The 25,326-nt window shown below is 47.5% G+C and overlaps 10 protein-coding genes across 10 annotated transcripts; 5 read left to right on the plus strand and 5 right to left on the minus strand.

Moving 5' to 3' along the window:
- The first annotated feature begins 697 nt into the window (after positions 1–697).
- Positions 698–2,969, plus strand: GGS22DRAFT_149290 (major facilitator superfamily transporter). Its single transcript, XM_047959120.1, has 2 exons — positions 698–1,360; positions 1,473–2,969. Exons 1-2 carry the CDS (start codon positions 986–988, stop codon positions 2,796–2,798), a joined length of 1,701 nt encoding a protein of 566 aa, XP_047823679.1. The 5' UTR covers positions 698–985; the 3' UTR covers positions 2,799–2,969.
- Positions 2,970–3,075: 106 nt separating this feature from the next.
- On the minus strand, positions 3,076–4,741 carry GGS22DRAFT_177016 (membrane transporter; the record flags this gene model as incomplete). The annotated part of the gene is made up of 2 exons (XM_047963483.1): positions 3,076–3,673; positions 3,738–4,741. The coding sequence occupies 2 exons, from the start codon at positions 4,739–4,741 to the stop codon at positions 3,076–3,078; spliced, it is 1,602 nt and encodes a 533-aa protein (XP_047823680.1).
- A 1,503-nt stretch (positions 4,742–6,244) lies between these two features.
- Positions 6,245–8,255, plus strand: GGS22DRAFT_149294 (galactokinase). The gene is made up of 2 exons (XM_047959121.1): positions 6,245–7,185; positions 7,233–8,255. Exons 1-2 carry the CDS (start codon positions 6,554–6,556, stop codon positions 8,149–8,151), a joined length of 1,551 nt encoding a protein of 516 aa, XP_047823681.1. The 5' UTR covers positions 6,245–6,553; the 3' UTR covers positions 8,152–8,255.
- Positions 8,256–8,536: 281 nt separating this feature from the next.
- Positions 8,537–9,795, minus strand: GGS22DRAFT_149295 (uncharacterized protein). Its single transcript, XM_047959122.1, has one exon. The coding sequence runs from the start codon at positions 9,624–9,626 to the stop codon at positions 8,988–8,990; it is 639 nt and encodes a 212-aa protein (XP_047823682.1). The 5' UTR covers positions 9,627–9,795; the 3' UTR covers positions 8,537–8,987.
- Positions 9,796–10,800: 1,005 nt separating this feature from the next.
- Positions 10,801–13,843, plus strand: GGS22DRAFT_194190 (uncharacterized protein). The gene is made up of 2 exons (XM_047965467.1): positions 10,801–11,174; positions 11,238–13,843. Exons 1-2 carry the CDS (start codon positions 11,010–11,012, stop codon positions 13,482–13,484), a joined length of 2,412 nt encoding a protein of 803 aa, XP_047823683.1. The 5' UTR covers positions 10,801–11,009; the 3' UTR covers positions 13,485–13,843.
- Positions 13,844–14,090: 247 nt separating this feature from the next.
- On the minus strand, positions 14,091–14,610 carry GGS22DRAFT_183197 (uncharacterized protein; the record flags this gene model as incomplete). Its single annotated transcript, XM_047964063.1, has 2 exons — positions 14,091–14,290; positions 14,346–14,610. 2 exons carry the CDS (start codon positions 14,608–14,610, stop codon positions 14,091–14,093), a joined length of 465 nt encoding a protein of 154 aa, XP_047823684.1.
- A 234-nt stretch (positions 14,611–14,844) lies between these two features.
- Positions 14,845–16,328, plus strand: GGS22DRAFT_149300 (uncharacterized protein). Its single transcript, XM_047959123.1, has 3 exons — positions 14,845–15,865; positions 16,144–16,243; positions 16,299–16,328. The coding sequence occupies exons 1-2, from the start codon at positions 15,567–15,569 to the stop codon at positions 16,172–16,174; spliced, it is 330 nt and encodes a 109-aa protein (XP_047823685.1). The 5' UTR covers positions 14,845–15,566; the 3' UTR covers positions 16,175–16,243; positions 16,299–16,328.
- Positions 16,329–16,361: 33 nt separating this feature from the next.
- GGS22DRAFT_183199 (Ribonuclease/ribotoxin) lies at positions 16,362–16,813 on the minus strand (the record flags this gene model as incomplete). The annotated part of the gene is made up of 2 exons (XM_047964064.1): positions 16,362–16,474; positions 16,528–16,813. 2 exons carry the CDS (start codon positions 16,811–16,813, stop codon positions 16,362–16,364), a joined length of 399 nt encoding a protein of 132 aa, XP_047823686.1.
- Positions 16,814–18,962: 2,149 nt separating this feature from the next.
- GGS22DRAFT_149303 (uncharacterized protein) lies at positions 18,963–20,304 on the minus strand. Its single transcript, XM_047959124.1, has 4 exons — positions 19,918–20,304; positions 19,781–19,852; positions 19,528–19,730; positions 18,963–19,463 (listed from the first exon to the last, which is right to left on the minus strand). Exons 1-4 carry the CDS (start codon positions 20,129–20,131, stop codon positions 19,125–19,127), a joined length of 828 nt encoding a protein of 275 aa, XP_047823687.1. The 5' UTR covers positions 20,132–20,304; the 3' UTR covers positions 18,963–19,124.
- A 2,163-nt stretch (positions 20,305–22,467) lies between these two features.
- On the plus strand, positions 22,468–24,426 carry GGS22DRAFT_4948 (uncharacterized protein). The gene is made up of 4 exons (XM_047967243.1): positions 22,468–22,929; positions 22,997–23,106; positions 23,264–23,731; positions 23,842–24,426. Exons 1-4 carry the CDS (start codon positions 22,788–22,790, stop codon positions 23,947–23,949), a joined length of 828 nt encoding a protein of 275 aa, XP_047823688.1. The 5' UTR covers positions 22,468–22,787; the 3' UTR covers positions 23,950–24,426.
- Positions 24,427–25,326: the final 900 nt, after the last annotated feature.

Genomic DNA, 25,326 nt, shown 5'->3' on the forward strand with positions numbered 1-25,326 from the left:
CTGACGCTATAGATCAGAGGCTGGGCCTTGAAGTGTCTTCAAAAGTTGATACTTTTTTGCTATTTTACAGTCTATCCAAGCATGCAAATGCATCACGTTCGAGTCCACATCGTAGCATTTTTCTTTCCCAGAACTTCTTTCTAGTTTTGACACTTGCCATTTTTTTCCGTGTGGACTGTTCATGATCCCAATGCTCCTATGTGCTTCACTTTTTATAAAATTTCCATATAACTGGTAAACGATCGAGGATCCCGGACCTTTCCATACCTCGCATTACAGGCTAACCCGGCGACCTTATCCCGCAGACCATGAATGCCAATTACTAATTACGATAAATTCATTAGTAATCCAAAATAAAACCTATAGTTCGCCAATATGGGATAATGGATTTTAATAATTATCTCGTGTATCAGTGGCTTTTTTGGCCTCAATTCCCCATATCCCTATGACTTTATACATGCCGCTCCGGGATACTGCTATTCGCCTACCGCGGAAATTACCCCTTATTCCCGTGTCCAACCCCAGACTTCAAATCTCGATTACTGTCGACGATGAACGACCTATCAATTGTTCACGATGACGCATGACGCAGGAAGACGTCTTACACGGTTCATAATTTCGATTAAGTGAGTCATAAAATGCCAGAAATTGATAGAAATGTTTTGCATCGCAATATTTCAAGTCTGGTTGTTGAGTTAATAAACCCGAGCCGGTGCCGAGGAGCTATCTACATAGCTGAAAAATGGACCACAAAGCCGCTCTCGGCTCCGGGTACCACACGGCAACCGCCCAAAGCCGCCTCTTTTACCCAAACAGGAAATCCCGTTAAGCGAAACCGGCTTAAGGACGTCGTATGAAAAGTCATGACACTGCTATCTCGACTTCTCGAGATTGTATTTAAGCAGAGGGGATCCAATTGTGGACTAGACCCGATCTGCCATTCAGACAACTTCAGAAATCGACTCAATCTTTAGTCAGCTAAGCCATGTCAGAGATCTCATCACGCACTAGCGACAGAGGGCACGACATCGAATCATCTACGGCGGAAAAAGCTTTCGAAGATGGCTTCGACACCGACATTACGAAGTCGCCAGAAGATAAGGAGGCGGGCGGGCCATTAACTCACCCCAGAAATGCCAACGCAGACGCAGAACCACCAAGCGAGCAACCCGAGCTCGACCAGCGCCCCAACTACACCGTCTTCACCGAGTGGGAGAAAAGGGGGATCGTAGTCGGCGCCGCCATCGGGGCCTTCTTCTCGCCGCTGACGGCGCAGATCTACCTACCGGCCCTCAACGTCTTGGCGGCCGACTTCGACGTCACGGTCAGCCAGATAAACCTCACGGTGACGACGTACATGGTACCTATCCCCTCCCCTCCCCATCCCAAATACCGGTCCTTATAAACAAACCAACCCACCCAGCACACGATTCGCCGGACCCCGGGCCGAGATCGCTAACATCCGCAACCAGATATTCCAAGGCCTAACACCGATGTTCGTCGGGTCCCTAGCCGACACCGCGGGCCGGCGTCCCGCGTACTTCATCTGCTTCATCATCTACATCTGCGCGAACATCGGATGTGCCCTCGCGCCCAGCTACCCAGCCCTGCTAGTCCTGCGCATGCTGCAATCAGCGGGGTCCAGCACGACCGTAGCTCTGTGCCAGGCCGTCGTCGCGGACATAATCACGTCCGCGGAACGCGGGCATTACGTCGGATACACGTCCTTACCGATCCTGCTGGCGCCGGCCGTGGGGCCGATCATCGGGGGGATATTAGCGCAGTTCGTGGGGTGGCGGTGGATATTCTGGCTCCTGGCTATTCTGGCTGGGTTTGTGTTGGTCCTGCATGCGTTTTTCCTGCCGGAGACGTGTCGCGAGATCGTGGGCGATGGGTCGGTGCGCCCGCACCCGGTGTACCGCACGGGGTGGCAGCTGTGCAAAGACGCGTTGAGACGGCGGCGCGAGAGGCGTAAGAATAAGGATAACGGAGGGGGTGGTTCGTTGACACATACAGCGTCGCGGACGTCGACGCGACGCAGTTTCCGGGTTGGGAAGTTTAATATATGGCAATCGGTGATCATCCTAGCGGAGAAGGAGATGTTCGTGCTGCTCTCGTACGGCAGCATCATATTCACGGGGTTCTACTGCATCGCGACCGTGATGCCCACACAGCTAGGGGAGAACTACGGTTTCGATGAGATCCAGATCGGGCTTATGTACCTCCCCATGGTAGGCGGGAGTATGGGCGCCGCTTTTGTGAACGGGAAGTTGATGAATTGGAATTACCGCCGCCATTGCAAGCTCAGGGGCGTTCCGTTCGAGCGCAGCAAGCAGCAAGATTTAGATGATTTTCCGATCGAGCGCGCGAGGCTGGAGATTGCTGTTCCGATGCTGATTATTACTGTTCTGGTTACCTTTGGCTGGGGCTGGGCATTCCAATACCGCGCCCACATTGCTGTGCCATGTGTTCTGCTATTTATCGCCGGGTGGGCCGTGGTTGGGTTTAGCAATGCGATAAACGTGCTGTTGGTTGACGTGAACCCGGGAAAAGCAGGCGCGGCTACTGCAAGTAATAACTTAACTAGATGCCTGGTTGGTGCCGCGGCGACCGCGGTGATTGGTCCCATGATAAACGGGGTTGGCATCGGGTGGGCGTTTACGATTCTTGGCTTCATATACATTGCTTTTTCGCCCATGATATTCCTGGTTATGAATTATGGCATCCAATGGAGAAAAGAGAAACGGGATCGTCAGGCAGCTAAAGAACGGAAGAATGAGGCTACTACTCAGAGTTAGGTTACCATGTCCTAGACATATAGAGTACACGCTAACGAGGTCATTATAAACGATGGTACTATTCAATACGCTTCTTCTGTGAAGGACGGCCTGAAGTATGTTTGTGGATAGATTTATTGGGTATACTGTTCTATTCGTGGTGCTTAGGTACGTAGTATGGTAATTTGCGTTACTTTGATAGCATTCTCAAAAGTTAGAAGTTAGGCAGCCTAGCAAAATATAAGTTACGTACCTGCTTACCAGGTAAGTGTTTGTCTAAGATTAGACAAGCAAGGCGTTATTCGCTCGTATCCGTCGTCGTATCCGACATTAATTCTTCGGTTTCTGGATCAGGCGCTTGTTGTTGAGCTTTCTCTTCTACAGTGAAGTCGCTCCTTGCTCTACCGATCCTAATAAACCCTAGGACGAGCAGGATAACAACGGCCCCGCACCCAGCAGCGAGCCAAAACGCGACCTTATAACTCTCGCCCAGTCCATTATTAGATTCGCTGGCGACAGCAAAGTCGGCCCAGCCGAGGAATAAGCTGATGCCTAGATAGCTTAACCCATTGATACATGCCCCCGCTAAACCTTGTTGATTCTTGGGGACGTTCGTAGTGATGAAGATGCTGCTGACGTTGAAGCCAATGTCGATTCCTATGGTGCTGCATACCATTGCCGGAAACACCCACGCCCAGTAGTTTGGATTCTCTGGTATGAGGGCGAAGAGAAAGGAACATAAGACAAGACCGGTCCCGGATAAGACAAGTAGCATAGTGCCAGGTAGACGATGGAGCGTAATACCACCAACAAGGGCGATGATGATCCCGCCGGCAGCCATAGGAGCAAACCAGACTGCAGCGAGCAATGGTTGTACCTCGAGGACGGTTTGGATGCTAATGATAGTTAATTCACCAAATATCAGATTATTTCGAACCTTTTTTTAGATTTATAACTTACTAGAAGCTCGTATAGAATAGATATATGCTGAAAGAGCCGCACACGAAGAAGAGGGCGAGGAAGAGTGGGCCGATGTTTTTAATGGTGAATAAACCGAAAGGTAGTAAGGGGGATGTGGCAACCCATCCTTCAACGTAAGCGAAAGCCGCGAGAGCGATGAGACCTAGTATATAGGTAATGAATATTCTAGGCGATGCCCAATTGCCAGCGACATGAGAAGCGTCGGTAATGGCATATATGAGCAAACTGAAGCTACAAGTGCTAGTCAAGCAACCCCACCAGTCCATCGAAGACCAGTCACCTCGCTTCCGCTCGCGAGGGACGCAGAAGAATGTAAGCGTGCATAAAACAGCCAGTAGCATAGATGCGATCCAGAAGAACCAGCCCCAGTAAACGAATTCTCCAGTAAGACCGGCAACGATAATGCCGGAGAAGAATCCGAGCGGCGCACAACCCCCGTACAGACTGAATACGGTATTCTTTCGTGGGCCAGGACGGTAAGTGGTTCCGAGTAGAGTAGTGCCGGCAGGTAAAAAGGCCGCGGCTCCTATTCCCTGAAGAGCCCTAGTCACCAGTACCATCGGTAGGTTGCGATTAAAACCACCCACTATTGTCCATAACATTAACCATACGAGCCCGCCAAGGTAAACTGGGAAGCCGCCAAACATGTCGGTGAGCCGACCGAAAGGCAGCAGCAACGAGCCGGTGACAAGGGAGAAGACAGTAACGGGCCAGGTCCTCTGGTTTGGATCGATGCCAATATCCTCTATGAGTACTGGAAGTAGGACACTAAACCCGCTCACAAGGAATTCTGCCACCATTACCGAGCCAAGGACAGAGATACAGAACCCTATCTCTACCCAGCCGTTCGCAAAAATATCAGGTCTGCATTTTCCAAGTTCTTCGATGTCGACAGAGTCGCTGCAGGGTGATGATGGAATGTCGTCGCTGCCCAAATTATTTCCTGGAGCTATGCCAGCCGCTAATTCTATATCGATATTCATTTCAGTGGTTTCCTTATTCCTGATAGAATTCTAGGTGGGCAAAGGGGTTGATCCAGTATACGGGATAGCGACCGCCGACAAGTAACTTTTTTCCTTCCCATTTTTGACGAAGACACTGGTAGAGTGTCCATTATGAGGTATCATACTTAAGTAAAATTATTCAAAGCAAACTACCTGTGTTTGAATCTGCAAGTCAGTAGTTATTTTAGATGATGGGCCAATAAATCGTGAACGTGGTAATGTGTGAAGTGCGTTTGTACTAGGATTTCATGCATTCTGAATGTGATAAATCAGCTGTAGGTAGAGTTATGAATATATAGGTTTCGTAGGTGCGCTCTAGAAATGTTACATGACAAATATAATTATAAACGGGATTTTCTTGTGAGTGTATACGCCATGCAATTGATCATGCTTAGTTATAACGGAAATTTCAAAATGGGTTATAAATATCAAGGTGAGAAGTGTTAACTTACCAAGACAAATGAGAAACCAGTATCTGTAAACTGGTTGTACACTCGGAGCTCATCGATAGCACCGCCCACTGCGAGAAGGTTACTGATAATCAAGCCCATAAACGTCATCTAGTACTTGTCTCAGCGCAGACCGCCACTATACTCTTTTGCTTTTGTTTCGCCTGTGAAGTGTTATAATGATTTGTCGATTCATTATAAAGACCTGCACCTCGCTTCGGAGTTCATTTTTATGGGATAGGCCACCTGCTTGGCTTGGCTACCTGAACCTAAATGGCTCTCTAGTAGCGTGGGACTCTTGCTTCGGCCAATCACTCCCTGCGCTGCTATGTTGAATATAGCGCCCACTGGGTCGATCTGGCACCGGAGCCCCGGATGATAGGAAATTGGCTCATTGCTGTACGCAGTAGTTGTGAAGAGATCCATGATCGTTTAAACATCACAACTTTTTATGGCCATCTCTAACTTCATTTTGTACCGCATATATCGGTGAAATAGAGCCGACCATATCCTCAAATAGGAGCTCTCTTTAGCTTTCTCTTTTGATCGTGGGTTATTGGCCTAGTCTACCTAGGTACCTACCCAGGATCCTGGCTGCCTGGGTCCCAATGGCACTGTGCGGCTGCATTTTCCATGGACGATATGAGCAATTCGATAGGTGCTCCTAATTAGTCCCACCAGACAGTGGTGTGATCCAATCACATTACATGCGAGGAGTGTAAATTGTAATACCGATAGGAATACGCTGGGTTTCTTCTTTGTCCATCCAAACCAGAATCAATTCGGAATTGATTGATTGTAGATGAGCTTATTACTGCTCGTCTGGATTTGGTAGAAGTAAAAGATCAATCATTGATTGGTGGGGTTCTCTGAAGAGTGTTTAATAGGGGGCGGGGGTAACTCTTTCCCAGCGGCCCAGGTACCATGTACAGAGTTCTACGACACCCCGGTCCATTCCTCGGAGCGGCTGGTCGCGGGGTACTAGATCTTAGCTAAGGTGGGCAGGTACCTCATGACGATCGTAGGAAAAATGAGAGTGTTTGCCAACTTTTACGATCTTGTGACTTGCGACTTTTCTAAACTGTTGTACAAGTAGCTTATATCTTCGTTTAACGGTCTCCTTACAGAATCTCTGATACCTATATCTCTTCTAAATCGTTATATTCTTTAGTCGTTTAGCCTAAAAAGCCAAAGTCTCAATCCAAAAGTCAAAAGAGCAACTAAGAAAGTCAATTGACATCAAAGCGGGGCAGTTCGGGGTATATTTCCACGAAGCTGTCCAATCTTTCCTTTCCAATTCTCCAAATTATTTGGAACTTGATCTTGATTAGATCAGAACATCATGTCGGGTCCTGTACCTACTGTCACTGCCCTGCAGGACATTTACACTCAGCAGTCCTTGGCTGACCAGACTGTGCGGTGGAATAAGCTGCTCGACAAATTCCAGGCCCTCTATGGAAGCCCCGCGCAGTTTGTGTCTCGATCGCCAGGTCGCGTGAACATCATTGGCGAACATATCGATTATTCCCTTTACTCCGTATTACCTATGGGAATGACCCACGATGTCATCATCGCCGTATCTACCGATCTGGAACCTTCTCAAGATGGCACTTATAAGATCAAAATAGCAAATGTCGATAATGAACGATTCCCGACCCGCGAATTCGATGTATCGTACTCCGAAGTCGAGATTGACGCAACCTTGCACGAATGGACCAATTACTTCAAATCTGGGTTGAGGGGAGCGCTGCAATTACTCAGGAAGAAATACGGAGATGATTTTAAGCCCAAGAGTATGGAGGTTCTGATGGATGGAACAGTGCCCGCTGGTGGTGGCCTCAGTTCCAGTGCTGCTTTTGTGAGTTCTAGCGCATTGGCTGTGATGATTGCCAACGGCGAGCGCGACGTCGACAAGAAGGCTCTAACAGAGGTCGCCATCGTGAGTGAACGAGCAGTTGGCGTTAATTCTGGAGGGTGAGTAAACTTCTTTTAATTGTACTGGCATAGCTGACAATTTGTAGAATGGACCAATCTGCTTCAGTATTCTCCAAACAAGGGTCAGCTCTTCTAGTCAATTTCACCCCATCCCTCTCAGCACGACCAGTATTCTTCCCAAAAACGAACCCCGAGCTTTGCTTCATGGTCGCGCAATCATTCGTGACATCGAATAAGCAGGAGACTGGCCCGATCCACTACAATCTCCGAGTTGTCGAATGCAGCATGGCAGCAGCATATCTGAATGCCAAGCTATGTCCCAAGGGAACCGAACTCCCTAAGGACGCAGGTCCATTAGGCGTATCGATACACGGATTCCACACTAATTACTTCAAAGATACCCAGAAGTCGCAGACCGAGCAGCTCAATGAATTGATCGAGTTAACTAAATCCACTCTCACTCAAGAACAGGGTTACACAGTCGAGGAAATTGCCGCAGGCGTCGGTATATCAGTTGAAGACGTGAAAGCCCGATTCATGTCCAGCTTCCCGGTCCGGGGTGAATATTTCAAGCTCCGCCAGCGAGCACTACACGTATTCACCGAAGCTCTACGTGTGCTCCAGTTCCTTGAACTCCTCGAGGACCCGGCACAGGCACCGGATTCCGGACACACGGTCGAATATAACGGCCGGCTTGGAAAGTTGCTGAACGAAACCCAAGACTCATGCCGAGAATTATACGAATGCAGTTGTCCCGAAATTGACGAGTTGTGCAAGATTGCGCGCGAAGCTGGGAGCTACGGCAGTCGGCTGACTGGCGCCGGTTGGGGTGGTTGCAGCGTTCATCTCGTACCTGCTGACAAAGTTGAAGATATCCGCAAGGCGTTGCTTGAGAAATATTACTCCAAGAGGCAGTTGAGCGAGACGGATTTAGAGGGGGCTATTGTTGTTAGTCGGCCGATGAATGGCAGCGCAGTTTTCAAGCTGAATGGAGGGAAGATTTGAGGAAACGAAATATTAGGTAGGTAGATAGTATATATTGTTGGTAATCATATGTACACAACCACAATATTCTTAAAAATCTCATCTTGACCTAGGTCCTACTACCAACTTCGCTCATTTTATTTTATTTGCTATCGTCGTTGATATATGATGGATACTTGGATCTCATCCCCTTTCCACAACCACCAACTTACTCTGACTAGTCCAAGGTAAGTATGTGTAAGAAGATTTAGCTATGTAGATGCCCTGAGGATTTCTTATCTCGGTAATCTCGTAGATCGTACCCCTTGCTGATGCCGAGACTCTTGAAGCGTGATTGGCCATATTTAAGTTTTGTTGCCTGTTTAGGAAATGGTTCACAATCGCGTAGCGGGAATGGAACCGGGAGTTTCGTCTTCATTAACATTTTGAGAATAGGTAGAAACAAATAGAAAATATACTGTTGATATACAACCTATAGCCTTTCATCTATACGCGATGAAGACGAAGGCATCAATCCGTACTCTCGAATATGTTGATGTTCGCCTTCTACCACAAGTCGCAATCTCAAAACCACATTATTTAACAGTATTTATTTTCGTATCTAGCATCTCGGCTATTAAATACGAGTCGACGCGTTCCAGCGCTTGGGTTGCGTGAGGTCCATTATTCCGTTCCATGACCAGGTTTAATACCCAGTCCCCAAACATGATATTACATTAGTCCTCATATTTCGCCTTCCCATAATATCCTGTACACATGATATTCCATATTCCATACATAATTTATTATCCATATAGCGCATTCCCGGTTAGAGAAAGCTGAAGTAATACAAGGAATAAAATGCTCGTTATGTCATTTTAATGTCGGCGAGCAAACCGATAAGCCACGGTGCCGTTCCAGGGATAAGAGGTATGCCAAGAGCCATTGTCATATGATGTGGTTGAGCTCCAGCTCCAGCTTGTCACTGGAACGGACGTTGCCCCAAAAGTTGTGGAGGGGGAGATAGTGGCGGTTGTAGGTTGCGGTAAAGTCTCCGTCGGTGGTGGGGCTGAGGTGACAGCCACACTAGACTGTGTGGGGGATGAAGTTGAAATGAGTGTAGTCGAAATAGGCGATTTGGATGTTGTGCTGAGCTCTGTGCTGGGGTAAGCTGGAATTGATGTCGGCGTATTATTTGAGATAGTAGTCGTAACGACATCGGTTGTTGGTTGTATGTCAACAACAGAGACTGTGGTAGAGACGGTGTGTGTAGGCTGATCAGCAGTGATTGTTACCGTGTCGGTGACCGGTGGGGAAGTCTCGACAACTGTCTTCGTAGTTGCAGTCGGGGTTACAGTAATTGTCTCTGTAGAATCCGAACCGCTTCCATCGATAGGAACGACTGAATAGGTAGCGCGAGCCTCTAAATGACTGGTCGGCTCTCTCTTCTGTGCAATGAACGGCAACGCAGAAGAGGAAATAAAGAAAAGGAAGGAGATCAACACGTTCGGATGCATTTTGGTCAACACCTCAAGAAACTTGCTTGAGACGGCTGAGGGCTGCGAGAGATTTTGCACCTTACAGTTTGCTTGAAGGAGGGGAAGGATCTACAGGACGAAGAAAATGTAAAAATGCCATGACGCACGCATTACCTTTTTATTATAGGTGGCGTCCCACGCAATTGACAATAATTAGATGGTTGGGAATCAAGTCAAGCAAGAGACAAACGACTTCGCAATCAATCCGGGGTTGACGAGGATCTATCCAGGTGGCTGGAAGTGGGGGTAACTTACAGGGGTATGGAAACTAGCGCCAGGATATTATTGGCTGGCTTCTTTCCCAGCCACATGCAATATTCCCCTTTTGGAAGTAGCGCCACACACGCTAGCCGTACCTGCATAAGACCCATCCACTATCGGGAAATTTCCACCAAGTCTTAATCATTTTTCTTCAAGACCCTAGCTTCTTTACACACTTATTTGTCTATCAAATATAGAGTAATTATGGGATATGGAGAAATATAAAGCTAGGTATTTGCAAATAATGCGAATGGAATAACATAAGTGCAAATTGTAAATTGCCCTATAAAGAAGACAGATAGAGAACTAAGTAGTTGCAAAGAGATAAATTAGTTGACTGGGTACTTAGTTTCATACAAGTCGCTGAAAGGGACCATTTCAACCCTTCTTATTCCACAACTTCATCTATCAATATGAAATAATTTCAAGTTATACAATTCGCCTCGTCTAAATGAAGCACAAAGGAGCAACTTCGCAAGAGATAGAGAACTCGAAAATATTCACGTTATTCATGTAACCTCAATAGTCGATCAAGCATGTTACTTACCACTAGGAGAAAACTTGACCAATTCAAGAACAGAGTGAATAATGGACGGATTCCCGTTTATGAAATACAGACGAAGTAACATTCTTGTGATATCCTAAACGTATTCTTAACGACTCAAAGAACGACATAGCCAACTCAGCGCCTTAACGACATAACGAACTCAACCGGACCTGGAAGGAGCCCGTCACTCATAATCGACCTCGAGCTCTAGAAAGTACCTGGGACCCGGGTATTGATAACCTGTAAGCCCACAAGCCGAAAACTTCTAAAAGATAAGACCTAGCTAACAAAAGTAAAAATAATTTTCTAGTCCTTCTTATTTTCTTTTCTTCCTCTTCCTTCAAATTTCCTTCTTTACGTATCCTCACATCCCCCACAATAACATCCTTCCAATACATCCTCACAATACATCAACACTTCATCAATCCCATTCACCAGCAATCTATCAATCTCATATATCATTCTTCATCATCATCCATAATCCATCATCCATCATCCAACACGTTAATCTTCATTGATAAACAATAAGCTTAAGGTGTTGGTGCTTGCCCAACATGGACGACACTCTCAGACCAGTCGACCCGAAGAAGGTCCGAATTTCCGATCAAGCTTTGGGCTGTAAGGATTCCTCTGAACATGAAGATGACAGCAACGCGACAACTCCAAAAAAACCTACAGTAGAGGAAGTTCGACAAGTTATTCTCGAGATGGCGGTGAAAGTATTCAGAGGCTAGGGGAATCTGCATATTATCGCTTGCCATCACGAAGAGACAATCACGAAGCGCTGGCTTAGCAAGTCCAAGGCAAAGCGCAAGGCCTTACTATCGAAGGCATGGCCCGACATGCCGCCAACCCATCGACCCGACATCGAGACGTGGCAGAGCCTACACAATGGCCATCCCCTCGAAGATAAGGACACGCTGGCCTTGATGTGGCCGAGCCTCAATGTCGAAGACTTGAGCAACAAGGAAACCTTGCTGTTGATGCTCCATCAACGTGCAAGATATCCACCGCATGAATTTTCTGTCCACGATATTGGCTTATTGAACTTCGGAACGAGAACCGGTCTCATCGGACAAATCGAACTCCCGGGTTACTTCGCCATACTAAGAGATCGCAACTCTCCAGAGACTTACGGAAAACTCTATGCATGGAGTGATGACATCGATGGTGTCATGTCAGAGCCAACCCGAGGCTGGTTCACCCCAAGCGATAGCTATTGGGCAGTTCTGGTGCAAGCCCATCTCTTCTGGTTTCTGAACCGTATCTGTCAGCTGATTCTTCATGACATGTCGAAGGAGGAGATCTACCCGGCACAGGGTAGCCATCTTTTATCACAGGATTTTCCGTATCACTTATCCAGAACCAACATCGAAGGCGTCAAGATTCTCGCTATTGAGGCATTTGAGGATCAGTATAAAGCGCCAAGAGCACCCAACTTCGGCCGAACGATCAGACTCATTGGGGCCAAGCTAGCGCATGTAGAGGATCACCTATGGGCTTTAAGAGAGGATCCTAACTACTTCATAAACGCCGCAAGAGATCGAATGGAGCACATGACAGAGATGGTGCCTGATGAAGATGGTAACCCCGGCCCTCCACCGGGCCTAGGCCGGAACAAACTGTGGGCACGAGTTTTTCAACAACTCATCACAGAAGCTATCGCGAACGTGAATATCTTTAATGTTCTCTTTGAGAAGATATGCCGTGTTAATTGCCTAGTTGCTGTCAATTCCGAGGAAGGGAAGCTGCCCCTTGACAAGAAATTATCTGATGAAATGAATGAAGCAGTATTCGAGGCTTTCCATTGTCTGGTCGCTTCCTCGTGGGAGCTTCTTGTTACTTCGGATCTCGAATCGAGCGCTTCTAGCTCACCACTTTTCCGAGATTCATTCTATCGCGAGCAGAAGGAATCAGCTCTAGGACATCCGCTCATCCGGCCCAGAACAACTATCATCCTCGATTGTGTTCGCGATCGTCTAATGTGGATCTTCAACAACTTGTCAACCGAACACAATCGATTTGATTTGGGTGTCAGAGGTCTAGTTGCCGAGTTGGACTTGTACGTCCGACAAGAGCCCAAGGCCAGAGCTCTTATAACTCCTTTTGTGGCTGGCCTGGTGTCAACCTTAGGCATCTCCTGTGAGTGCCTTTACCAGTATCAGTTCTTCCAGCCATGGATCGGAGGTTACCGAACCTTCTTTCTCAAAAACGCCGATAGGCTTCAAAAAAATTGGTTGATTGAACATACGCACCATGCCAACCTGGCCAATGTGAAGCAGGACTTGTGGGAGAGAATGGCCAGGTTACCTAAGATCAACTCAAAGGGAGAGTACGTATTAATAGCCCAAGATTCTCCCATCCTATCGAAGGGGGATATTATCGAACGTCAAGTCGTGGAGGCACACCATGACAGATTCTGGACAGCTCTCCTCCGTGGTCTGAGAGCCGTAGGTGCGGTATCGGTACATCTTGATGCTCTCATGGATCGCGACAAGCTGAAAAGAACGGCGCCTTACGTGGAGCCTGTCAAAGCGGCTAAGGAAGAGAAGAAGAAAAGTGAAAAGATCCCGGTCGATCGAGATGACCAGATTCTTGATGAAGCTATTGCCCAGAACAAGAAGCTGGGACAGAAAGAAGAGGAGACTGTCGACGAATCATCCCAAGAGGAGGAGGTTGAGACAATCGAAGTCAGCAAACGCGCTTTGAAGGTATTCAGAGCCATCTTGTTTGACGGGCTCGGCAGCTATGAATTGACGAAAGGAATCCAATGGAACGACTTCGTTTACGCGCTGATGTCGATAGGCTTCAGGGCGGAGAAGTTGTTCGGCTCTGGTTGGATCTTTTCGCCTGACATGGGCACTATGGGCTTTGCCCACCCCATCTATTTCGAGGAACCACAGAACGGTGGCGAGATCAACTACCTGGTCATGAAGCATTACGGCCGACGAATGCGCAGGACTTACGGTTACAAACGCGAGATGTTCAAGCTTGCTGCACCGCAGCCTAAGGAGGCCAAGGAGGGGTGATGCTGACGTAAAAGTCGAGTCGATTATGGGTTGGACTAGGTTAAGAGGCGAGGTTGATTAGGAAACGAACCTTGGCATTGATGAAGTTGGCGGACTAGTTGCATAAGCACTCTGAATATTCCATTGGCAGGTCCATGGCAGGATTACCTTCAGGGTATCGAGTGGGAGGGGAGGGTTTTGCATTCTGGGCTCGTAATCTGGTATTAGAGTTCAATTGCCAGTTTCTCCCATTTCTCATCACACAATTTCCTTCAGGATTACCGAACTGGTTCGGTCCAATTCCTGTTGCTCTTCTGGCCGAGATGGCACTCATGTATTTCTGTTTTTTTTTCGTCGACTGATCAATGAACATTCGAAATCCCCCAAATAAATCCAGTGCATTGAATATTACTCAATAGGGTATAATTATTTCGTATTAAGGTTCGAATTTGCATTCCATTCTCTATCTGCTTGTTTATGCACTTGTTATAGATCCCAGGTTAGCGTGACCAAGTAGCTTGCCTACCGGTGAATGTACGAGTGTCGTATTATACAATTAGCCATGCATAACGATTACATGCGAAGTGAAGCCTCCAAATAACGTAGATGAACCACCTCTCAGATCCTTCATTCTTGCTTCGCTCCAGTCACCGGGCATACGCCAGAAGACCCCTCGACCTCTGGATGAACAATAACTTTGTCCTTGTGATGCCCTACCTTCGCCTTCGTCACAGGGCAGATCTCGCTGTCGTCCTTGTTGGCTGTACTAGGGTGATGGGGCGGTAGAACTGTCGTGACGGGACCGACGACGGGACACACGCGGTCGTCTGTATATCCTAGGTCAGTTACTATTCCGTAGATACCTGGCATGTGTGTACATACCCATCTCCTTGCTCTTAGGCTCGTTAACGACGCCTCTCAGCGCGGGACAGGCCTGGGCGTCGGCCGAACCGACGGATCTGGTCGTTGCGGAAGACACTTCGTCGCTGGGGAGCGAGGGGTGCTGGTGGAGCTTCGTGTGGTGCTCGGATTTGGCTCCGACGACGGGACAGGTCTGACCCGGCTGCGAGAGGTCGATCTTCGGGTGTGCGGGCGGGAGAGTGTGGTTTGTAGTTCCTACTACGGGACATACTTCTGCGGACGCCATAGCTGCGGTTTTCGATGGATTTTCGATATCTTTCTCGAATCGTTTGATGCGTCTCGTTGCTCGAATAGATGTCTTCGTTCGTCTAGGAGGAGAAGAGGAGCTTTCGAAAGAGGGGAGAAAGAGTCTATTTAAGGTTACGGGTCGTATCATTCGATACAAAGGAAGCTAAGGTCAAAGTCCAGACCTTCGAACCTGCCCTACACCAGTCTCTACGTCATCCTAGCCCGTTTTAGGAAATGAGCTGGAACCTTGATGTGGATGATTGGTTTTACCTCAACGTTAATTGGTCGGTCGAGTCAGGAACATCCCGATTAGGTGGTGATTCCAATCTCGATGTGGGTCTGGGGTCAATGCCATTCTTTACCGCTTGCAACTATTTCGACAATAGGAGTGAATATTCCAGGTATATATCGGAAGGTATCGTACGAGGGTCTCTCATTGGATTGCGAGGGCATCCGTGGATGCCACTCACGTGACAGAAAAGTCCATTGGTGCGATCGTATATTCTCTCGTATTAAAGATCCTTCGCAGCCTTCGTCGTCGATTTTTACTTAGTATGGGCGGATACGAAGCATAACAGAAACACCTTCTTAAGAAGCATTGGGGGAACCTTTCGCTTTTTATGTATGTCAGATCAAGATCTGCAACTGCTTTGCGCGGTAACGTGGAGATAATTTCCGACGTTCGCATTGAAGTCCAGACAGCCACAAAGGACGCAATAAGTAAAATGTCGTTGATCTCATGTGCTGAGCCTTCATTACAAATTTACAATTCCCACTTATTGGTCATACATACGAGATCCTATCATCCTCTACCAAGCCATTCATGCATCTCCAGGCAGCTACAACACGGGTAGATGCTAGGTATATAATTGCAATGTCTCACCTCAAGCCATCTGTTCTTGTGTATCTACATTCTCATCTTCACAGCCTTCTCTACAACACAAAACCGCCAACATGATGTTCCAGCCCACTTCAAACTTCGTCGTCCTGGCGCTATTCGCCTCGGCAGCACACTCTCTCACGTACGTGGGCTGTTTCTCTTCGTCGACGAACCTCAGCTTCAACAGTCGATCCGTGTTTCAGTCTATTGGGAGCTGCCAGCAGAAGTGTGGCGAGGCGGGCATGCCCATAATTGGCGTTACAAACGGCACGGACTGTTTGTGTGGCGCCACGACGCCCCCTCAGGGAAATGCCGTTCCGGACTCGTCCTGCAACAGCCCCTGCTCAGGGTACCCAGAGGATAAGTGTATGGGCTACAATTCTTCTTAGCATATGCAGATTGAGCTAATGGTTTTAATAGGTGGAGGCGAAGGGTTCTTCTCCGTCCATAGCATCCCGGACCTCGCCACGAAGCGAGACCTGGAAGATATGCCCAAGGTCACTGGACCTGGCGAATCACACATTTGAGATTCGGGACTCCGCTAGGAGGCGGAATTGGAAAGTGAGACAGATAAGTCCTCTAACCTAGTCCATTACCCGAGGAGGCCTGCCGGATATACATAGCTGAAAATGGGTGGGAGAGTGTACAAACCGCAAAGAAAATATCTTTCAATTCCAAGTAGTTAGCCGCCATTTGAACATATTTATTTTAGGGAAATCAATGCATGATTCTCTAAGGACATTGAACGCAACTGAACATTTTTAGACTTCGTATATTGTATTATATGGGAAATGCGACTTATTTACAGGCTTTTCAACCCTTTAACAAGCCATTAATCCCTATATAACATTATTCCACTAGCCATCTGGCTAAGACGTCCCCGAGCAGCCGACAAAGTTGTTACCGCTAGCCCCGGTGTGGGTAATTTCACCCGCGAGCTTGCAGGAGGTGTTGATGATAACTCGGTCCGCGCCGGGGGATCCTTAGTGCCCGTTAGTTTACGACTCATACCAGAACAGGAGACTTAGAACATACCACCAGTGTACACGCCGCTCGTTAACATCGGGAATTCGAGATAAGGTCCAGATACCGCGAACGAGAACCCCTCATAGTTATTGTAAGTGTGCGGGTAGCCGCCGGGAGCAGAGCCGGAGGTGTAGTAGCTACACGCCTTCTGTGCAGCCTGGTTCACTTGAGTGGCGGTATAGTATGTCGAACCGCATGTCGTGGCAGCGAGAGAATCGCGCTCTTCGACAATTGGGGCAGCTGCTACAGATGCGATGAAGGCCACAAAGGGCAGGAGGCTATTAACGAAATACATAGTTTTGAATGACAGACTTTGTCGAAGGGCTATGTTCGAACTAAATGTGGCAGACTTACTACGAGATCGAGCGTAAAAGGCGACCATATTTATATCCCTATTCACAACCCATCGACCCGCCCCCGGCGCAGCGTACCTGACGATCCTCCTTCCTCCCATGGCAACGAAGCACCGAGCAGCGTTCTCCCATCACCATAGCTTACGCAGAGCTGCGCTCGAATGGAACGGGAGTTTCTTCTTCTGGGACATGCACCGAAGTCCTTGGCGGACGGGCATTCAGATAAATAGCGACTCGAAGGGGAAGGTCGTGGATAAAACAACAGAACGTGCCGATAAGGTTGGCGGAGGGTGCGCGATCGTGAGAATGCGGGGACTCGAGATGCCAGGCAATTGGTCGGGTTCCAGATCTCGGGGTTCTGGCGTGTCTAATACCTCTAGTGCTATTGGCGAATTACTCCTCAGCAAAGACGCTGTTCTACTCGTCGGAACTCGCCTCGTTTTCTAGTGTCGGCTTGGCTGAGGAATAACCTGTCTTATGGCGTTACTAATGTCACTGTAGCATTCTTGGCGATAGTATATCTATGAAGATATGATAGTATGTGTATGTTGAGCCAACTAGTCTCCCGATACTGAGTTATCTATATCACTGCTGACTTCTTTATCTTGGATCTTGGGTTCATATGTCGATCATCTCCTGGAAACCCCCCTTCTAAGCTCTACTGATGTTGATGTTAATATGAGGAAACATACCTGCATATAGGGAATAACAACCCCTCGAAACTGATATCCTATGATTCTATTCAGGCAGCGTTAGTTACTTCAAACATGCTCCTATCATCTTGGAATCCCCTCAGCATCTGTTGACTGACTCCTAAAATTAGAATCTTAGTATGAGACAAATTCAACTTCACTGTTACAGGATATCACTCCTGTTGCTAGTGCAACATGGTCTGTATTTGAAGTTTACGTGAAGAGAATTGTTCGGGGGTCACGAATCTCCCATACGAACCTTGGAAAAAATGGAGGACGGCGTCGCCAACTATTCCTTATATCTGATTTCAAAATCATCAAATGATCAAAAACTTTCAACCTTTATTCCTCGTTTTGAAATCGGGTCCCTTATCAAAAGAAAAAGAAAGAAGATTAGAAATTTATCTTCGGATTTCTTATTTGGTACTCACTAGTCGAGTAAGCCGAGCCCCTTTTGACCCCCCTTTTTCAGCTCATAAAAAGGGATGAGATTAATTATTATCTTTACTTACTAACGTTGCCGAGGTATTTATAATGATGAACTTCCATGTTATCAATAAGTCGCTTGGCACCGTTATTGTCAGATGCTCCTTATTAACATTGGCTGGGTACTAGGTAGGTACTAAGGTAGGAGATATTGTAAGGGAGGAGAGCTGAAATAGCGTTCTACCAGAGTGACTCAGGTGATTCGGTCGCAGAATATTGTCTGTCGCCGTCGCCCCTTTGTGGTCAATGCATCTCTTGCCAGTGCGATGTGCCTGTCTAGGCAGAAGTCCACTGTCCGAATTGAAGGTTAAATAACATAATAGAGTCATAGTTTTCCATCGGCGACACCAAACCAACAACCTTATCCTCCTCATCCGTGGTTGAGTGGTCATGTCACAGAAACCTCGTTGTTCCCGCTCTAATGACCCTCCTGAAATGGTGTTGGTCTAGGGTTCGATTCCCATAAAATGCAATTGCAATCTTGGGTTCTTGAAAAAGAGAGGCAAATAAATACCCAATAGCGGGGGCGCAGTAGCTAGGAGCCGATCAACAGATCCTAGGCTGGGCCTCTTAAAGTTCTCAATACTTTTTTAATTTTTCCAAGTAGTAGGTAGGTATTTTCTTATTTCCCCTTTGTTTTCTCCTACCATAATACACCTATACGAAAAAAAATCATTTAGTATTGACGCAATGCAAAATTTCTACAACAACTTCTAGTCTTACATCAAGGAGAGAGCCCTTACATTTCAGAGACCATTGCGCCCCAGGTACACAGACACCTACCTATACGAAACGTCCTACCCTAAAGGGATGGAAGGAGACCCCTACTGGGTAGGATATGGACACCTTTTATCGTACGTTCTCTTACGAAGCACCTCGAGCCACATTCAATAGTCACGATAGGATTAAGAGGTGTATGCAGTAGGGTATATTAGCTAATTCAGGGAGTACATAGGGCGTGTTCACATTTATCCTTAATCATCGTCCTCCTCAGAGTCCCACACACAACAATCCCACCACCTTCTAGACTACCGAGACCTTGACTACCTCATTGAAATTACAACAATTTAGTAACTTAGTTTCGGTGGCTGTTGACAGAGGCAACCTCGGGCTGGTTCTTGGCGGGGACCGAGGCTTCACTGTCGTGGGGGGCAGACCTGCGCTTCCTGAGCAAGATGAAGGCGATGGCGCCAACAATACCAAGAGAAGCTACAATGACACCGACAGCAACACCGGCCTTTGCTCCGGTGGATAGGCCATCGCTCGATGAGCTCTGGTTGCTAGTAGTCTCAGAGGCACCCGTGGCATTCGGTACCGGGCTGGAAGTTGAGGACGAGGAGCCGGAGTTGAAGTCCGACGCCGTAACGTTGAAACAAGGGGCTGCGATATTGAAGTCCTTTGTCTCGACGAAAGTCTAGTAAAGGCAGGAATGTTAATAAAGGTTATCAACAGGGATATAAACGTTCGTGGTATCTTACAATATCGGCACAGGCATAGAAGGTTTGGTTGGCACCACCGAGCTCGTTGTCGACGTTGGACCAATATGCGAGCTGGATGGTAGCGTTGCTTCCCGCAGTCACGCTGCTGGGGATGTTGGCAACCTTGTAGCATTGGTGGCCAGGCTCAATCTCTGTGACCTCACTAACAACCTGTTGGCTGAACTGGCTCTGGATGGTCGGTGCTAGGGACTCGTTAGTATTATAAATAACGGTGCATGAAGATATGACTCACTGTTGTCGTATGCCATAGAGAAGTTGACATTCCAAGCTTCATCTGCAATCGACAGAGAAACAGTTCCCTGGGCTAAATGAAGACAAGGTTAGTGATCTGACTTCTCTAAAGACTCTATCTTAGGTTCGTGTACTTACAGAGTGGGAAGATGGTTCGGTTGGTCACGCCGCTGGCGCTTCCACAAGGCCCCGAGTTATCGGCCGAAGCGCTCCAAGGTCTGTCGGCAGGCCATAGGAAAGCGACGGGGCCCATGACGGTGCCTTCAAGGCCCTGACCGTGAACCTCATCAGCGGCAGCGACGAGCTGGCTGCCGGCGAGAGCGGCGGCGTAAGATAACTGACTGAATCTCATGTTGAGAAAATGATTTGATGTGAGCTAACAGTTATTGAAAGGATCGCAGTGACACAGGGCGGAGTTGTCTGCACGCCTAAGGGGGAAATGCTTGTGGCTGGAGGAATCCTTTTCAAGAGCGAATACAGGCACAGTGGAAGTCGATCCTATATGTATTAGTTATGCAACAGTTGCAGTTTAATGTATTCCATGGGAAATTCATCTAAGTACAATAACCGGCCCCTCGTCACAAGCCAATCATTTCTTGCCAAGCTATAAATCCGGTCGTATAGGTGCTAACTGGTGTGCTCAGTCATTCGTCCGAGATAAGCCGACCCAAGGCACTATTAATGATTTTGCATCTGACTTCCAGTCGGCAACGCTATTGACTGGGCAGATATCACTTCTTAGATGAATCCTGAGAACCTTCAATTTACTCGTTTATTCTACATCTATGTGAAAATGTAGGTAGTCATCCCATAATAACTGCAAATCTGTTAACACAAAACATCAAAATGTAATTTCTAGATGACACAATAAGCCTTGCTATACACCAATATCCTAGGTTCGACCAACGTTGAGCCTTGGCCCTAATGATGGCCATATCGCCTTCAATAACCTAAGTAAGCCGATGTCCTGACCTAATTGGCCGAGCAACAACCGCATTGGGTTACCGAAGAGCTATGTGCATGTCACAGCGATATATAAGATGGCTGACCCATCCGATGGGGGCAGGCTGGGCTGTCTCGTTGGTGGCACGGATTCTATCATCTAGGTTAGGAAGGTCTCACAAAAGAACTCATCTATGGTTTACAAGAACAGATAAAATCTTGGATATTTCCATGTCATTCTATACCTAGCACCATGCCAATACAGGAACAAGACTCATCCATGACCTCGGATTCTTTCCCGAGTTGCCAAGAGAGCTATTACCTAAGATGCCCCCCTCAAAGCCCTTGCTTTCCTGCACGTAATAGGATAATGGAACATACCTAAACTCCGGAGACCCAATCCTACTCTGCACCGGAACCTTAAGTCACAACTAAGGACATACATTAGTGAATCGGGACGATGACATACAGATAGGATATCATCTCAGGAATTATAGTCACAAAAGACATTCTAGAGCGCCAGGACGGGACGATGTGTGACCTAGGTGCTAGTAGGGGAGACTAGTGGGTAACGGGCGAGAGATATTTTGCAACTAGTAACGTAGTAACCAAATCCGTCACCTTTGTCATGTGTCCATCCCGTATAGGAGTGGGTCTATGTGGATTGATATAGTTAGACTGTATATGGCGGCATGAAGTTAGGCGAGAAATAGGCGAATCGAATTGCTAAAACTTTGACGGGTGGATTCGAAGGCTAGGCTGGACTCACTGGATGGGGGTGGCATGATTTTTCATCGAACCTCAAGATCGTGAGCTCCTCTCTCCCCTGCTGCCGAGCCTTTTAACGCCACTGGCGTCACAGAAAGTCCAAGCTTCCAAGTCAGCTTACCAGGTAGCACAACAGCTTAAGAGACTCTAGCACATGTGGAAGTAGGGAGTTGGAATTCAATCCAAACGAACCTTGGAAGGAAACGATTGAACATAAATTTTGTGGTACTTATAGATATCCCACCTCATCATCCCACATTATGCAACTGCCGGCTAATATGAAGTAGCGAAAGAATAGATGTACAATGTAGAATGTAGGATGTAGAATGTCAATCGAAGACTCGTGGTTCACCGTTTCTTCCGGACGATCCACATTAGTTTATCTGATGGCGCTAAACTGAAAATCTTTTCCAATTTATCGTTAGTCTCTTTTCACGCCCCTCTTTAGGCCGTTGTGGGTCCATCTCCAAAGCGGAGAGCTCACATGGGTGTGGCACCCCATCTAATCTTATCAATCTAATCAGATCCAATAGCCAATACTGCTCTAGAACTTGAATATTCTCGTAACAGTTTTCTAGGAGGTCGGGGGATGGGCCGGGGAAGAGGGGAAGGGGGGAGACAAAAAGGAAGCTCGTACCCTAAGCGCCTAGGAAGCTAGAGCCTATCGAGGAAAATAGGATGATTCCCTGGTGATGTCAAGCGACAGGATGCAAGCAGATGATGGCAAATGGATCAATTATCTCACGCTGCCTTGTTTATAAGTCTTGACTCAACCAAAAGATCCGAGTCAAGGATGTTGAGTACCATCCGGATGGATCACCAAATCGCCCCTGCCCCTCTTAACGGGCTACTGTGATCGTATCTCGGAAACGCCAGCGTAGTAGTCGATGCCAAGGCTGTAACCGGAGAATGGATTCCTTTACGGATGAAGTCTTAAGTACTACAGACCGAACTACCAAAACTAGCGACTCGATCGCACTTATATGGCTTATAGCCTAATCTCCGAGCTCGGACAGCCTCACATCGTCTCGCCAATGAATCCTAGTCGCCGCTGCGTGAACCCCTTGCCTTAGCTGAATGTTTGCAGGAATTATCCATATCCGAGGTGCATGATTTAACACATGATTTAAGGATTCCTTGGACTCCGATTACATAGTTATAAGACACCGGTAGCCTCGACTGCTGTTTTTACCTTGGTTTCTCTTCGCTCACCGACGCTTCGAACTCACCATACACAACCAAACAGACACTCGTTTTCGTTTACTCGCACGTTCGCTTTTCAACTTATAACCGTCAAAATGGTCGCTACTCGTTGGGCTCTAACCGCAGTCCTTGCTGCCTCCGCAGTCTCTGCCTCTACAGACGAGCTGCAGTTCATCACCCGTCTGCTCAAGCGCCAGGAGCCCGGCACTCCCGCCTACAACTGCCACGACAACTGCGGTTCGTAATACCTTAGTGATACCCGGTAAAAGAGTATCGTGATACTAACATTTCCTCTTACATCTAGGCCAAGCCATCATCCAGGGACGAAACAGTGCCGATGTGTGCAACGACCAGATCTTCCTGACCGATTACAAGGCCTGCCTCCAGTGTTCCGGCCCGGATAACCAGAACATCGTACGTAACAGAAGCCATTGATATCCCTTTAGTGATATCTAAAGAAAGATTTCTCTCTTTTGTTAGCGGGAGTTTCCAAGTCCAAAAACATGAGTTCGGACTCAGACTATTCTTCAAATTCCCCAGAGAATATTACTAACACCTAGCGCTATTATAGTGGCAATACTACGGAACTACACTCAGTAGCCGTGCAAGCCCGTGCGGTCTATCCACGACTCCCCTGTCCGGAAAGCAGCCAGACGTCGGAGCCGCGGTTCCCGCCGGTAGCAGCGTGACATCAAGCACCTCAGTAGTTTCCTCCGCCTCATCCGCTTCTTCAGCTTCGTCAGCCGCATCATCGGCCAGCGAGGCCACCACCGCAGCTTCCTCAACTGTGGCTGGAACTCCGACTGCCACCAGCTCGGCGGCATCAGAAGTAAGTGCCAGTGCCACCACAGCCAGTGCGACTTCCCCCAGCGCCACCACAGGCGCAACCTCAGCGCAGGGTGCAACCGAGTCCAGCACCGGTTACGCTACCGCTTCTGCCACGGGGAAAGCGTCGACGACGGCCGCCTCGAGCGCCGCCGTCACGTCGCACATCCCCAGCGGCACTGGCAGCTTGAGCGGTAACGGAACCGCGACTACGGTTAGTCACCCGCCTCCCCATCCCCCTCCTTCTCACTCTCTCCATCCACACTCCCCCTTTTAGGAAAGCAAAGCGAGAAAACCCGTTCACTAATCAATATAATCTCACAGTCGTCCGGATTAGTCGTCGTCACCAACGCCGCCAACGCCATCTCCGGCAGCCCGGTCGGCTTCTACGGCGCGCTTGCGCTCGGTGCCCTGTATGCTGCGGCGCAGTAGATCGACCTACATATCTACCCAGGTTAGGTTCTCCTGAGCCCGGATGTATGGAGGTACAATACATACTGGCCGTATGCTGCTGTACATGTGTAACATATTAATACCATAATTGGATAATAATAACGTAAATATAATTGTCGGGGCTGTGTATGATGTATGATATATCACTTCAATACTATCGTTTCGTACCTATTTGTTACCTCTATTGCCTAAATGTGATAGATATGTGCCCCCTTGGAAGGATTCTCCCCTTTAAAACTTTACTTGGATGTAGCTGGGTTTTAGCAATGATCGACCTTGCAGACTTTGATTTGTAAACACGGACAGATACTTACCTACCTTGGGGATGAATAAGTGTCAGGCGTCAATAGGTAGGTAGCTTCGAAGTATTAGTAATCACATGACGAACTCCTTTTCTCCTACCTTTCACCGCTACAGTCAAGGGTTAAAGGTTCTCTATTCCTTCATGTTGCCCCTTAGGCTTCGGTAGCAACGAGCACCTAGTATGTATCCATGTCATATAAAAAATACCGACGTAGACCTGTACTTGTATGAGTTATCTCTATGGTGAGAGGAGTTGTTGACGTAAGTCATAAAGTCATAAGGGGCCTGGGATAGTAATGTACAACTCAAGTAGATGAGGAGCAGGATAGGTACTATAGTTTCTCATTTGCTGGGTCAATACATCTATGTACTGTAGAAGTAATACGCCAATGACAATAGAAAAAGATACAATGGTTAACTGGATATGTGCTTCTCAGGTTCTCGTGTCATGGAAAGATTGGAACTAATTGACTTACCATAGGTACTGTCATGTCCTTTTGGTCCCCTCATTACCCTCTTTTCATTCTTTTGATCCTAGTGCTGGTCTGTCCACTTGCCACTCAACTTACCCCGTCCCCGCGGACAACCATCAAGGTGATCTACCTCGACATGTACTGTTCCTATCGAAGCTTAATGAAAACGAGTCGAATTATTGGGTAGGAGTCGATTCGAAAGAACCTGTGCTGTGGCCCCGTTGCCGCAAATCCCGAGTTTACATAGCCCGTACGACTTCCGTGCCACGTTTCCACGACAAGTCATGCCATACCATGCAAATAAACAAAGCTCTTCGGAATCAAATTGACAAGAAGAGGCACTGATTTTCAGATGTTGGTTTGGCTTTGTTTCGACGTTGCAGACAGGCCTGGGTGAATGATCTAGGATAGTTTTCTCGATTGTTTGGTTATATGGCTGCCTAATGCTAATTAGAAGACATGATTTATGAAGCAGGGGGAATAGAACCAACAAACTAAATTGTGATGCATTGTTGAGTAGAACCCCATATTGACAATAGCTAGAATATGGTAGTCTAAACAATATTACTGATCGAAGTAA

Source organism: Annulohypoxylon maeteangense (genome assembly GCF_022496945.1).
Source record: "Annulohypoxylon maeteangense strain CBS 123835 unplaced genomic scaffold GGS22scaffold_1, whole genome shotgun sequence".
Lineage (NCBI taxonomy): Eukaryota > Fungi > Ascomycota > Sordariomycetes > Xylariales > Hypoxylaceae > Annulohypoxylon > Annulohypoxylon maeteangense.

What these genes read in the sequence shown, in the direction of transcription:
- GGS22DRAFT_149295 (XM_047959122.1), bottom strand. Translation starts at nt 9,626, where the DNA reads ATGCATCCGAACGTGTTGATCTCCTTCCTTTTCTTTATTTCCTCTTCT.
- GGS22DRAFT_149300 (XM_047959123.1), top strand. Translation starts at nt 15,567, where the DNA reads ATGATGTTCCAGCCCACTTCAAACTTCGTCGTCCTGGCGCTATTCGCC. An exon ending in CCAGAGGATAAGTGTATGGG is followed by an intron (nt 15,866 to 16,143) that starts CTACAATTCTTC and finishes GAGTGTACAAAC; the next exon opens with CGCAAAGAAAATATCTTTCA.
- GGS22DRAFT_4948 (XM_047967243.1), top strand. Translation starts at nt 22,788, where the DNA reads ATGGTCGCTACTCGTTGGGCTCTAACCGCAGTCCTTGCTGCCTCCGCA. An exon ending in GCCCGGATAACCAGAACATC is followed by an intron (nt 23,107 to 23,263) that starts GTACGTAACAGA and finishes GCGCTATTATAG; the next exon opens with TGGCAATACTACGGAACTAC. An exon ending in GTAACGGAACCGCGACTACG is followed by an intron (nt 23,732 to 23,841) that starts GTTAGTCACCCG and finishes ATAATCTCACAG; the next exon opens with TCGTCCGGATTAGTCGTCGT.
- GGS22DRAFT_194190 (XM_047965467.1), top strand. Translation starts at nt 11,010, where the DNA reads ATGGACGACACTCTCAGACCAGTCGACCCGAAGAAGGTCCGAATTTCC. An exon ending in TTCTCGAGATGGCGGTGAAA is followed by an intron (nt 11,175 to 11,237) that starts GTATTCAGAGGC and finishes ACAATCACGAAG; the next exon opens with CGCTGGCTTAGCAAGTCCAA.
- GGS22DRAFT_149294 (XM_047959121.1), top strand. Translation starts at nt 6,554, where the DNA reads ATGTCGGGTCCTGTACCTACTGTCACTGCCCTGCAGGACATTTACACT. An exon ending in GTTGGCGTTAATTCTGGAGG is followed by an intron (nt 7,186 to 7,232) that starts GTGAGTAAACTT and finishes GACAATTTGTAG; the next exon opens with AATGGACCAATCTGCTTCAG.
- GGS22DRAFT_149303 (XM_047959124.1), bottom strand. Translation starts at nt 20,131, where the DNA reads ATGAGATTCAGTCAGTTATCTTACGCCGCCGCTCTCGCCGGCAGCCAG. An exon ending in CCGAACCATCTTCCCACTCT is followed by an intron (nt 19,853 to 19,917) that starts GTAAGTACACGA and finishes GTCTTCATTTAG; the next exon opens with CCCAGGGAACTGTTTCTCTG. An exon ending in CTCTATGGCATACGACAACA is followed by an intron (nt 19,731 to 19,780) that starts GTGAGTCATATC and finishes ACGAGTCCCTAG; the next exon opens with CACCGACCATCCAGAGCCAG.
- GGS22DRAFT_149290 (XM_047959120.1), top strand. Translation starts at nt 986, where the DNA reads ATGTCAGAGATCTCATCACGCACTAGCGACAGAGGGCACGACATCGAA. An exon ending in TCACGGTGACGACGTACATG is followed by an intron (nt 1,361 to 1,472) that starts GTACCTATCCCC and finishes ATCCGCAACCAG; the next exon opens with ATATTCCAAGGCCTAACACC.